Here is a 12,992-nt window from a genome sequence, read left to right as displayed (position 1 = left end):
AGCCATTCAGACAAAAATCCCCTTTGTAGTGGTACTGCCTGTATCTCTGCATCTGAAGGAAGCTCTGAGGGTCTGCTCAAGAGTCCTTGCTGAGCGTCAACCAGCATGTTGCAGAAGAAAGAAAAAAGCCTTAATGTTTGAGCCAGCCCAATGGCCACACACAATGTCCTGCTCTGAGTTGCTGTGGAGGAGACCTGGGTTTGCCTGTGGGACTGGTCCTATGCAATACAGAGTCCATCATGCTGCAACTCCTCTCTAGACACCTCCCCAAGGCTATTACACCTATTTTCCTCTTCCTAATTAAATCCAGGATACACCAATTCTTTGTTATTTTCTCATCAGTCTTTCAGGAAAATAAGGGCAAATGAAGAATGTTCTATGAGCTGTCCCCAAGGGAAACAGCCATTAAAGAAATGCTGCCTTTGACAAAATAATTTACTGCTTTTCCTCTCAGAAGAGGTAAAATACTATTCTGCTGTTCACTGTTTTTGACCAACACAGGCATTTTCAGGGAGATGCTTATTTATGTTCTCTGTCACCCACAGCTTCCTGTGGACCAAGAAAGGAAGGTGCTTAGCTCTTAGGGTGGTGCATCAGGTGGCAGTTTGGAATTAAAGAGTCTTTTGTAATTGCTACAGCTGAGTGAAACCAACAAAGTTGCCTTTCACTTGTATTTTTTCAAGCTACACAGCCTTTGCCCTTCTGTGTTATTAATGCCTATTTTCAACAGAGCACACTGTGTCAGGCATGAAGCTGAACATAGGAAGTTCCATCTAAATATCAGGAGGAACTTCTTTACTTTGAGGGTAGCAGAGTACTGGAACAGGCTGCCCAGAGAGGTAGCAGTCATTCAAAACCTTCCTGGGCACCATGCTGTGCAGTCTCCTCTAGGTGAATCTGCTCTAGCAGGGGGGTTGGTGCCTTCCAACCCCTGTCATTCGTTGTCCTTTCACACAGAGCTGGTGTCACCTACTGCCCATTGTGATGGACCTTCTTGCAATGTACATCTTAACAAGCCCCTTCTTAATGTTTTTCAGCCACCCAAAGTGGAGAGCCTAAATGGTTTGCTGTTGGGATACCGGATCTACTACCGGGAGCTGGATTACGACACTGGATCTGGAACAGAATCCAAAACCATCCAAAACCCTTCAGCTTTAAGAGCAGAGCTCACACGTAAGCCTATGTTTGGGACTCTATAGTACCTCAGAATTGTAATCTGTCACTGTACCAGATGCTATTTGCTCTCTTGCCCCATGGAGATAACACATAACTGTGTCTAAAAGTGCTGGGGATAATTTAGTTTTTACACAATCAGAGTGAAGATGCTGGAAAATGCTAATGAGTTCTTTCTGATCAGCATTACTTGTAATGGTACATGCTAATCTATGCCAGCATGCTTGAATTGATGCTCTGTCCCCCATGTATCCTCTGATTTCCTGTTTTCCACTACCTCCATTTCATGATTACCCTGGTATGCTTTGTTCTGCCATTAGACACACGCACAAAAAAAGAGAGACTTCATTTTCCTCAGCTGGGAACCTTTTTCTTACCATTTTAAAAATAGTTTTTATAATTTATGTTTTCTTTTTCTTTTTTTGCAGTGTGAGAAAACAGCTGAGGAAAAATTTTACATAGAATTGATACAGTTTCAGGTGGCTTGTCCCTATTTTGGAAGAAAATAGCAAAAATGAGCAAGAATTTTATGGTGCACGCTTGCCATGTTAGTCACTGGGGGGTTTGGCTCACTTGGAAAGAAGGTAGAGAGGAGAGGAATAATGGAAAAAATTAAAATGATTTTTAGACAAAGGCTAGAAGGGAAATCAGAGGGAAGAATAGGCAGAATAAAATGATAGGAAGCAAAGATGGGAGCAGTCAGTAGCCTGAAAGAATTTGGTCCAGCAATGAGATGTGCTTACGGAGGGACCAGATTTCATTCTGTTTGATGTCAGTGGAATGTTCAGAATATGATCAAATTTACTCTAGGAGCAGCAGCAGAGTGTTAAATGAGACTATTTTAATATCTTGCATCATCTTCCATATCACCCTGAACCCATAAAAGTAGGTTCTGCAAAAGCAAGAGGGTGTGGAAAAAGTGGATGCTTCAAATACAACGTAAGCCTCTAACTCTGACCTCACCTACATGGTCAATGCTGAATAATGAGGCTTCTTAAACTGTACAGAGTTTTAACCAGGACAGAATAGAGATGTAAAGCTCCTATACATCTGGTCATGCATAAGGGTTGTTTTCTAGAAAAAAAAGCTGAATGACTTGGCTGTATGTTATCATGAAATAATGGCTTTGGATGCTCTCCAGTCTCACAAGCCAGGGAGCCTGTGAAACTTACCAGTGTCCCCTCTTCCTTCTTCTTAGCCCTGCAGCTATGTTCCTAATAGCTGTAGAGTGGAAAAGAAAACAAGCATGCTGTATCTCTCCAGGGAGTCAAGAGAGAGGAAAAGGTGGAGAGGAGTGTATTTTAAGAGAAATTTCCTTCTTTCTCCTCTTAGCATGACAATTCTCACCTTAGAACACCTCTGTTCCTCGCTGACCTGCAGTTTTGCGCAGCTTAGCATATTATTACAATTCCCTCACAGCAGGAATATTGAATTCTATAAGTGAAACTGTGGGAAACCTAACACACATTTAAAGAAACGAGTCCTGTCCTCTTGTAAGTGCTCACTCTCTGTGGCCCACGCTCCAGGTCTTTACCCTGCAGCTTCTCAGGGTTTGAGTTTTGCATGTTGAGTAATAAGGATGTAACACAGCCTTGAGAGTTCCCCCACACACACTCCATCCCCCTGGAAATCGTTTCATTTTAACTCGTTTGTTCCATTTAATCCAGAAATCAGAATGTTTCTGTGTTGTGTATTTGAGAGCTCCTCTGTTTGAGGAGGAAATGAAACAGCCCCGTGTGAGCGAGATGCTTTTGATGTGTTACGAGAGAGCGATGTGATTTTATTGCCCTTCAAGGTATAGTCCTAAAGCTCAAACTGTGTATGTGTGTGCTGCATCATTTGCCTCTGTCTCTGCTGTACATCATTTGCAATAACTATTTCCTTGCACTGTAACAAGCTTTCTGCTTTGCTTACCCTGAATAGCCCAAAGCAGCTTCAAGACAGTGAACAGCAGCTCTGCATTAACGACGTATGAATTAACACGTAAGTGCACATTGCCTTTAGATGAGACTCTTTGTAATGGTTCAAAAATACACTATAGGCAAACTCCTATGGCTCTCCTCAGTGGATCAAACAGAAATCAACACAGATTAATGATTCTGCTTTCTGGAGTTTTCTTTTCCTTTCAGCTTTTGCCTTCCCTGGAGGTGTTCAAAAAGGGATTGGATGTGGCACTTGGTGCCATGGTTTAGTAGTCATGAGGTGTTGGGTGACAGGTTGGACTTGATGATCTTTGAGGTCTTTTCCAACCTTATTGATTCTATGATTCTAAGAGACTTTGATGATGCTAGTAGGTAGCTGTTGTAAAAAAAAAAAAGAGTCTGGCTGCTGGGAAGGTAAAACATCATTGACTGTAACAACCCAGTGTTGCTGACGCTAAATGAATTTTGATTCGCTTGCTACATATTTTGCAGTCCATCTGAGTTGAGCCCTACCACATCATTAGTCCTCTGATTCGAGCATTTCAATGCTCAGGCATTCCATGGAGTAAGAGGCCAGTTTAGAGAGGACCCAATGAATTTATGTGCATCTCCCAGAGGTGTTTTCAATTGGAAATGAATAAAATAGCATTCGACAGAGTTAAAAGGCAAGTTGCTTTGTGGCGGTGATGGTTCACTAGATAGGTTTTGCCCAAGGCTTTTGAGTCACAGATTGTGATGGGCTGAAAAAAAAAAATATAAAAAATAGGAGGGAAAAATAAAAAAAAGAAGATGCCCTATCCCCACTGAAACTTGCATGCATGAACTCTCATGTGTCCCATTTTCTTCCACATCCAGTTAACACTAAAATCTCCCTTGTGGCTTTCCCGGGTAGCAATTAATGTTTCCCTGGACAAGCTGCCCGGTACTGGATCCTATATATCTCACTATATTTTGTTTGTTTGTTTACAAAGATAGCATCATTACTGCTGATTTGGATAGCATCATTACTGCTGATTTGCTTGCTCCATGTTTTGCAGTCCATCCTGAGTTCTGTGGTGTCGCATCCAAAACTTAGCAATGTATCAGGTATCATTCACCAGTATGGCTCAGGCTGAGAAATGGTGCTGGACTCTCAGGAGCACGACATTCATAAACGCTCCTGAAATTAGACATTCCTGCATGCTTAGGCTTATTGAATCTTACTAAACCAGTGGCATTCTGTCAGCCACAGAATTAAGGATTCTGTCTAACCCATAGATAGCAGAGCAAATTACTGTCAAAGAAAGAAATTTGGACCCTTGGCCCTGCGTGTCTTAATTCAATGCTCATTTCAATACAGCAATGTACATTATTGACCACTCTCTTACTCTAATTTCACTGTCAAATATTTTAGATGATAAATATTTCTGTAAGGATTGATTGATTTTTATTATTTTCTTTCTTTCCACATTGAAAATGCAAAATCCAAAATGAAGTTGCTCAGGCACTACCTCTGCTCATGACGCTGACATGATTCTGCTCCACCTTCATTTGCATCTGTTAATTACCCTTCTATAACTGGATGTTTCTAGATTTTTCTTGTGCTGCTCTCCCACTTCTACCTTCATCTGTCAGAGTGGTTTCTATATGTCAGCAAAGAAATTGGTTGCCTGGTGGCCAAATGGAGTCCAGACTTCAAATTCTCCTTTCTCTTTGTGATTGATACTCAAGCTGTGGTCACTTTGAAGGAGAAACGTACCCATGCAGAACTTTGAAAGGGATTACAGATTCCCTGCTTCAGGTCTTCTTCTGCACCCTGACATTCTTGAGCAGTGTAGTTGCTAAATGACTCCCTACATGAAAGTCCCTGGGGTTAAACATAGGCTTGAAGCCACGTTCTTTCCTACCAGCAGACATCAAAAGGAGCCCAAATGCTGAGCATTCAAAGCAAACTCCTGCCTTTTTCTGTCATTAAGACTGGCCTAGAGATGTTCCTGTGCCTTGTAACCCATCATCAATGATTCCTCTTTCTCACTGGGGCAACACCACGAGGACACAATGGAAGTCCTTGCCATTCCATCACAAAGGTCTTTCATAATTATGCAGATCCTGCCGTGGTGTATGAATCAAGGGAGGATGGAAGTGGATATTGCACTGCTGTACTGTTCTCCTGCTGTGTTTCATGAGAGAGAAGTCTGGTGATAAAGAGGTGACAGTGTCTGAAAAATATCTGCAGTGTAGTGTAAATAATAATAGATAATATTTTACCTTTTCAGAGCTGAAGAAATACAAGAGATATGAAGTACTGATGACAGCATATAATGTAATTGGTGAGAGCCCCACCAGCACACCAGTGGAAGTGTTTGTGGGTGAAGCAGGTAAGTAAAAGAATACTTAGTTGGTTTCTTTTGGGGGTGTTGTTTGTTTGTTTAATGCCATCAAATGTTAGTAATCTCCAGATAATGTTTATTATTTGCCCAGGAAAGATGCTTTGAAATTTCCCCCAGTCACGGTCACTAGCAGTCTTTTGTAGCGTCCTCTCCTGGAATAGGTTTGCACTGGCAGTTTCTTGCTGTTTGAAAGCCAGCTGGTCTACAGGAATAAGGGGAGAAAAGGGCATTTGAAAGGAAGAAGAGAAAGTATTTTTGGAGTTGCAGGAGGATGACTGTTCATACCAAATTAGCTTGAGGGAAAAATTGACTCAAGTTAAAGAAGTGAAAAGTGGAGCACAGGAAAGCCACGAGGGAAAAGAAACAAAACTACAAAACAAGGGAGACTTGGAAAGCTGCTTCTTTTATTTTATAGCCCTCTGTGTAGAGACATTGCCTGTGCACCACACCTTGCTGTATTTTTATGTTCCTGAAGCCAAGAAGACGCTGTGTCTATTTTAATGCTAGCTTTGGAGCACAGGTGATGATTACCCTCAGGAACATGCAGACTCTATAGCTGCATCCAAGGCTCTCCCACAGCTCCAGGGGCATCATTCTTACCTTTAGTTATTACAGATCAAGTGCATTCATCCAAGCTGTATTTATGAAACATAACTTGCTGATCATCTTTAAATCCCTCCATTGGAAATCCAGAGGCAGAAATCAGGGCTGGACAGCTGAGACACTTCTTTGAGTGCTCTGTGAGACAGGTGATTTTGCAGAGCCCAGATAACCCACTGCCAAATCTGTTCTTCTCAGTAACTCCAGCTGAGCAGCAGGACTGGAATATAGCTGATGTCTTTCTCCCAGCCACAGCAGCAGGGCTGTATTTACGGTGACCTCAGCTGGAGAGAGCCTGGCGCCGAAATAGTTGTTAGTTATGGTATCAATTTCTGCAGCAGCATCTTTTGAGGCTTAGAACAAGAAGAGGCAACACTCACCCTCCTGTTGTTCAGTCTGCCACCACCAACGAATCTGATTACACTCTTGCTCTTCTGTCTCAAGGCTGGGATGTAGAAGATATCAAACCCAGTGTTAATTCACTTTCTTATTCTTCATTAAATATTCTAGTGCTTAAAGCCAAGCAAGGCACATTTTTTTCCTTTTCTTTTTAAACTCTACTGCATGTTGGTTTTTTTCAACTCTACTTAACCTTTTCATTTCACTATCTTGCTCTGAAAACATCATAAATTAATCAGAGCAGCATGGTTCTGGAGAGACAGCTGGCAATATTGACTTATTTTTCTTTCCCCAGCTCGCTGCTGCTCCAACTTACTTCTGCAACTGCAGCAAAGAAAGCCCCAAGTGGGGCCAACTGTATCTGGCTTCAAAGTACATTTTTTGTTTCAGAGCTAAATATCTCACTGCTGCAAACAGAGCCAGCACATGCATTTGTACACATGTCCACAGTACAGAAAATCAGCTGGGGAAAACAAGGAAATGCTGTTACAGTCGCGGTTTTTAATCCCACAGTCCTGGTCTTTGTTGTCATAACTCAGACAGGGAACACAGGGCAACGGAAAGAGCCAAAGTGGGGAGGAAACTGAGATATCCAGGAGGCCTTTCCCAAGCAGAGTTGGTGCAGCTGAAGTTGTAGTGTGACTCAGATGGGTTTTCAGAGATCCTGGGTTTATGTCTGGTTAGGGACAGTCCAGGCTGGTGCCGTAGAAATGATGAATGTAGGATCTTCCTGCCGATTTTCACTCTTGTTGTGTGAAGTTATTACACTTTGTTATATAACTGCCTCTTCCACCTCCAGAACTGGCTGTGATTTATACTGTGAGTAAAGTGATTGGAGCTGGTATTGCAATTTAAGTTTTAAATTGATTTGTGACACCTTTGAGTTAAAAGCGTGCTGTGAAAATACAACCTTTTGTTGTTGTTGTTTGCTTGATGTTCTTACCCATGGTAAAGGCAGTTAAGCAGCAAGCTGGGAAAAAATGGCTCTGCCTGGCTTCAGCAATGGAGCATCCATGTCAGAACCAGAGAAAACCTTCCCAATAAACAATAAGTGCTGACAGCACAGGCATAGCACTGAACACAAAATGACTGAAGGGCACCAGTGTCTGGTCTGAAGGCCCCAGATGACTTATGTCTTAGTACTGTTGAATGGTGCTTCATTCTGCCTTAAGGGTTGCAGTGATTATGGTAAGTGCAAGAACATTCCTCTCTTGGTTGTAAAAAAAGGACTATACAGCACGTGCCTTTGGAGGAATGTGCCAGGTTCAGGGCAGCTCAGTCCAAGTACCCAATTGTGTGCAGTTCTGGTGGGTGACTCATACAGCATGGGCTGCCTGGAAACAATACTGATGGTTGTTGATGCAGTGTTCAGCTCTCTACAATCACCTGAAATGAGGTTACAGCAAGGTGGAGGTCAATCTCTTCTCCCAAGTAACAAGTGATAGGACAAGAAGAAATTAACTCAAGTTGTGTCAAATGAGATTTAGGTTGGCTATTAGGAACAAATTCTTCCCCCAGAGGATTGTCAGGCCCTGGGACAAGATGCTGAGGGAAATGGGGTGGAGTCCCCCATACCTGGAAGGATTTGAAAGCTGTGTAGATGTGGTACTGAGGGGCATGGTTTAGTGGTGACCTGTCAGTACTGGGTTAATTTCATTTTAAAGGTCTCTTGCAACCAAAATGATGCTGTGATTCCATGTCTGGTGCAGCCAGGGTGAGCAATGCAGAAGGAGGAATGTTTGTCATTCCTTCCTTCTCTCTTTGAATGTTTTCCTATCGTGGTATGTGGATTTTTACTATAAAAGGTCCAGTAGGCAATGGAGCCCCCTGACAAAGTTATAAAAACAATGCCATTAAACCCAACCTTCAGGCAGTTTTGCCAGTCAAATGGGTAAAAAGCACCTGAACAGGGAGTTTCGTGCCCTGGAGTGATGTTGAGCTGTACCCCAGCTGACAGCCACACAAGCCCAAGCCTTAGAGGAGCAGACTTCTGTATCCTGACTTGCCTGGGGAATAGTGGAACTGGATGCAAGTGTTTGGATTTGTTTGTTATAGGAATTCTTTTGGCCACAGATTGAGCAAAACCTTTTTGCTGTTAGAGAAGCCCATAAGATCAAAGGCTCTGTTTTGATTTCTGCCTGGATGTTTGCAAAACTCACTGGTGTGGAGAGCAATCCTTCACGTCAGGAGCACAGGCTGGGAGTCCTTGTGCTCAGTGTGGCTGGGAAGGATGTGCTGCCTGTTCAGTCCAAAGAGAGCTGTTGTCCTTCCCCGATCTGCCGCCGCTGGCTGGATCCCCCTTCTTTGCAGACCAGCAGATCCTATAAATGTCATCTTTTTAGAGGCAGCTGCAGCTCTGCCCTGCTCATTAGAGAACCATGTGCATCTCCAGACAAATGACAGAAAAATTGAAAGCCGCCACTTGCAGAAATTAGGAAGGGTGTCTGGGCCCCATCGGCAAGCCCCCTTCTCGCCTTGTTAATTCCTTTAACAGTTGAGCTGTCAGGGATGCTGGCGCTGATTGGGAAGGCAGTGAGCGTTCAGCAAGAGGCTGGGTACTGATATTCATCCCAGCCCTAAATGCAGCTGCTACCAGAGGTGCTGTTCTGCTCAACTGAAATTAAGACTCTGTTAGAGCAACCACTCTATCAAGACCATTATTCTACTAGGTCGCTGTCACTATCTGATTGTGTGGTAGGCTCTGGAGTTGCGAAGGCTCCGCTACCTGCATTTTAATTAAACAGAAATCACAGGTTTGGGGCAGGTCTGCTTCACCTAATTTGAGAAGGTGACTAAAATGGAAGGTGGCAATACAAATCCTGTGCTAATGAGCCTGCAGCCTCCAGTGCTGTTCACATATACAACAAAGCTGTTCTGGATGAAAAATAATGGACTTTATAATTTCTTCCAGCAGCTGCTGCTGGAGGAGAGCACGTATGTGTGGAGAGGAGGTAGCAGAGAGACACTAGCCTTTGAACAGGTTGTAAATCCATTTGTGTGAAGAGGGGAGTGATGTGTGTCATTATAAATGATGGCAGCGTTGGTGACCTTCAGAGTTCACAAGAACTGATGAGGCTGGCTCGTCGTTGTTGTTCTTTTTAATAACGATCTCTGAGAGCTGATTCTACAATGGGAAAGGCAAAGAGTGAAAAGGAACAAGGAGACAGAGATCCCCTTCTTAGATGTTCTCCACTGAAATGCTGCCTTGGTTGTGCCATTATCTTCAAGAAATGATTTCTTGGCCGTCTCACTTTTTTCCAAGTGAAACAGTAGCTCGAAAAGGAACAGAAATATGGCAGAGGGATGACTCTTACACCGCCACCACCCCTTTTCTTACCATATTCAAAAGCTTCAATTAACCTCTTGGGGCAAAGCTAACAGACACCAAAGCAAATTTCCCATTGTTATCTGCAATTATTTTCATCTGCCCTCCTGCCTGTAGCTCCACAGGTATCCCTGGAGTTCACAAACCTTATTTTGTCCACCCATAGCTTGCACATGGAGGGAAGCTCTGCTCTGCCAGTCTGGCCATCTCCAGCATTTTACAGGCAAGAAATAGAAACCATCTGGAAGGCTCCAAGACCACAAATAGTGATTTGGATTTGGGAAGGAGAAGACAAAAAAAGAGAGAAGAAACCATGCCAAGGAGAAAGAAGCCTTGTAAGGAAGTAAAGACCTGCCTCCAAGAACCTGGCTCCCCTTTATAAACTTCTTCTAGCAAAGACTTCTTGTCCCTTCTTACCTGTGCTCAGGCAATGTCCCTATGTCTCTCTTGCTAATGCCAGAAAAGGTTGTCAGAATAAGGCTGCTTTGTCCTTGAGTGTTTTCATCTCTTCAGGCAGACCTCAATCTTTTCATATGTTTATACAGAATGCCCTACACGGTGTCACCTCCCCATTGGAGCTCACATTCTGGAGAAGGGAGTCCCTCAGCACTACCTTGGCCTCCCTTCCCCTTCAGCCCCCCCCTTACAGCACAGCAGCTTTATCTTCTTCCCTCTCCCAAATGTAGCTGAGAGGATGCTGTGCTGAGGAGTCCCCTGTGCCTCCTTGTTAACAGCCAACAAGAGGAATGACAACATTTCAGCACTGGCAGCTTCAATCACTCTGCGGTGGCCCCCTTGGCTGTTTTTTCCTATCTGTTTGAGACACGTGGGCTGTGTCTCCCAGTGATGGCTGTGCCTATGCAGATAGGGAATGCGTTGCTGCTGGCACAGCTAGAAGAACTGGGTGGGCATTTCCATCCCTGATGCCACTGGAGGATAGAAGAGAAGGATTATCGTGGCCATTTCACATTGCAGTAGTCTAAAACCTGTCAGCCTAGGGACAGTGTCTTCCCTTGGTAAACAAAAGGGGATGGAGAGAAGCTATTGGAAAGCAGCATCATAAATAAATTATTGGTTTCACTTGCTCAAACTTTAAACAAAAGAACTGGCCTTCCTTGGCACTTTAAAAGCACCAAGCCTTTGGGGTGGTAGATATTTTCCTTTCCATTGTTTATGCTTCTGAACATCAGCAAAGGCTACTTTGGGGGAATGGCAGGTGTCTGAAACAGTGATCTTCCTTTTGTCCTCCCCTTCAAATGTAATGAACCTGCAAAGCTGTTCCAACATCCTGCTCAACTGTGAGTTAGCTTTACAGCCTTTCTTGGAATGTCCTGCTCCAGGACTGACACTGGGATTTCATTCCTGTCTCCTGTATCTTTTGACACTGGGATTTCATTCCTGTCTCCTGTGTGTTTTTTTTTCCCTATGGGAAGAGTTCTTCTCTGAGCTTGGAGTTAAAAATCCAAGACATGTTCTCCAGCACTAAAAGAGAGAGTAAAGGCAGAGCAGAGCAAGAAAGGGCAGATATGGAAGGATGGAGAGGAAAAAAATAAATTAAAAAAAAAAAGATGAGACATTTCCTGGTTGAACTGGGAAATAAACATCCTTTCATTTTCCCTTGAATTGCTGGAAACCATCATGCCTCTATCCCAACAACATTCTATTTCTGCGAGTAGCATCAGTCACTGGCTACATCCCGTCAGTATTTCTTGGTGGATTTAAAACTCCTTTAGATTCACTCTACACATGGTTTCCACTTGGGGCTTGTCTGCAGCAGGTCCAATTTGGATTTGTCGTCCCCATCAATGCACCTCCACTGGTGGTAATCACAGTATAGATAGCACTGGGCTGCATTATCTAATCCTGCAGGGCTGTGACAGGACAGTAAAAAATAATAAACTAAAGTGTGCTTACATTAGAGCATTAGCTATTCCTTGTGTGTTGCTGGTGTTGCTGCAGTGCTGGGGAATTATGGATGCAAATATTTTTTTATATGCATTTTGGTTGCCTTTCCTATTCAAAGTGGTGATTTTATTTTCTTTAAGGGTGGGTTCACATCCTTAATCTGTTTACCGATGGGCACAAAGGTGGCTGAGCGCAGTAGCTGCTCCTATAATGGCAAAGGCAGAAAGTAACCGTGCCAGTGCGAGGCTGTGGAAGAAGTGTCCTTAATGTCAACATGTCAAAAAGACATCCCTGCAGCTCTCTGGAGACTGAAATCTAATGTCAAGGCAGAAGGAAGCAAGTCTAAGTGAGAGTCGTACTGCTGTCAGAGCAAGTTATTCTACCATATAAGAAAAGGAATTTTAAGAGAATGCACTGGAAAGCGGCGTCCAGATTGAGACATAGATTTGATGGGCTTTATTTGACATCTTTAATTCTCCATTGACAAGCCAGAAGCTCCCCTAAAATGATTTGCAGTGTTTTCCTGCTGCAAGTAAAAGCTGAACGCTCGCCTCATTAACAGCTCATTAAGTTGTTAATATTGGTCATAAGCAGCCTTTGGTACAGCACAATGCTTTACACAGTGCGGCAGCTCCTGCTTGGCTCTGCCGTAATTGCCTCTTTTTATCACGTCTCAACGTAGGAAAGATGTTTCTCTCCAAGCAAAAATATCATCAGGTTTTGATCAACTGCACTTGCTTATCTCTGCCACCGCTATTGCCGGTGTGGGTGGCGCGGGGCTGCAGTTGCCATGCAATGTTTTGCTCAGATGATGAACCTCCATCTCCCAACCCCAACGACTTGCTGTCGATTTGCACCACCGAATGCAGCCCGAGACGGACAGGCTCGCCGTACTCAAATTCATCATCAGGACTCCTGTCTTTGTTCTGCAGTTGGTGCAAGCAGCAGTGGGAGTGGTAGGACAAATTAGCTGTTCTGCTGCAGTGTTATATGGCCTGTGAAGAACCGAGTGCAGGGACATCCCTGCGCAGTGCACAGAGGGCGGAGGCATGCAAAGCCTGATCGTGTATGCGAAGCCTTACTGAACCAACAGCAAAGCTACTCCATTAAAAGCAAAGGAATTAACCTTCCTTTCAAAAACATGACCAATCAGCAGTAAAGCAAAATGGACCATAAATTGCACTGGTGAAGAACTGGGGAAGCCCCTGGCTGATAACTTGTATTCAAGCAGCCACAGGCTGGAGTTTGTTTGACTGAAGGGTTGTACTTGCAGCCAAATTTCTATTTCCCCTAATTGTG

At 43.6% G+C, this 12,992-nt stretch overlaps 1 protein-coding gene across 2 annotated transcripts in view; it reads left to right on the top strand.

Moving 5' to 3' along the window:
* The window catches only part of SDK1 (sidekick cell adhesion molecule 1), a 443,236-nt gene that overhangs the window by 391,121 nt on the left and 39,123 nt on the right, over positions 1 to 12,992 (top strand). For both annotated transcript variants that reach the window (XM_054180334.1, XM_054180333.1), the window contains 3 exons: positions 1,038 to 1,173; positions 3,097 to 3,156; positions 5,351 to 5,452. In XM_054180334.1, coding sequence (XP_054036309.1) covers positions 1,038 to 1,173; positions 3,097 to 3,156; positions 5,351 to 5,452 — 298 coding nt within the window. The remainder of the gene's footprint in view (positions 1 to 1,037; positions 1,174 to 3,096; positions 3,157 to 5,350; positions 5,453 to 12,992) is intronic.

The sequence above is a fragment of the Dryobates pubescens genome, chromosome 4, assembly GCF_014839835.1.
Source record: "Dryobates pubescens isolate bDryPub1 chromosome 4, bDryPub1.pri, whole genome shotgun sequence".
In the NCBI taxonomy this organism is placed as follows: Eukaryota; Metazoa; Chordata; class Aves; order Piciformes; family Picidae; genus Dryobates; species Dryobates pubescens.
This window is presented reverse-complemented; position numbering and strand designations above follow the sequence as displayed.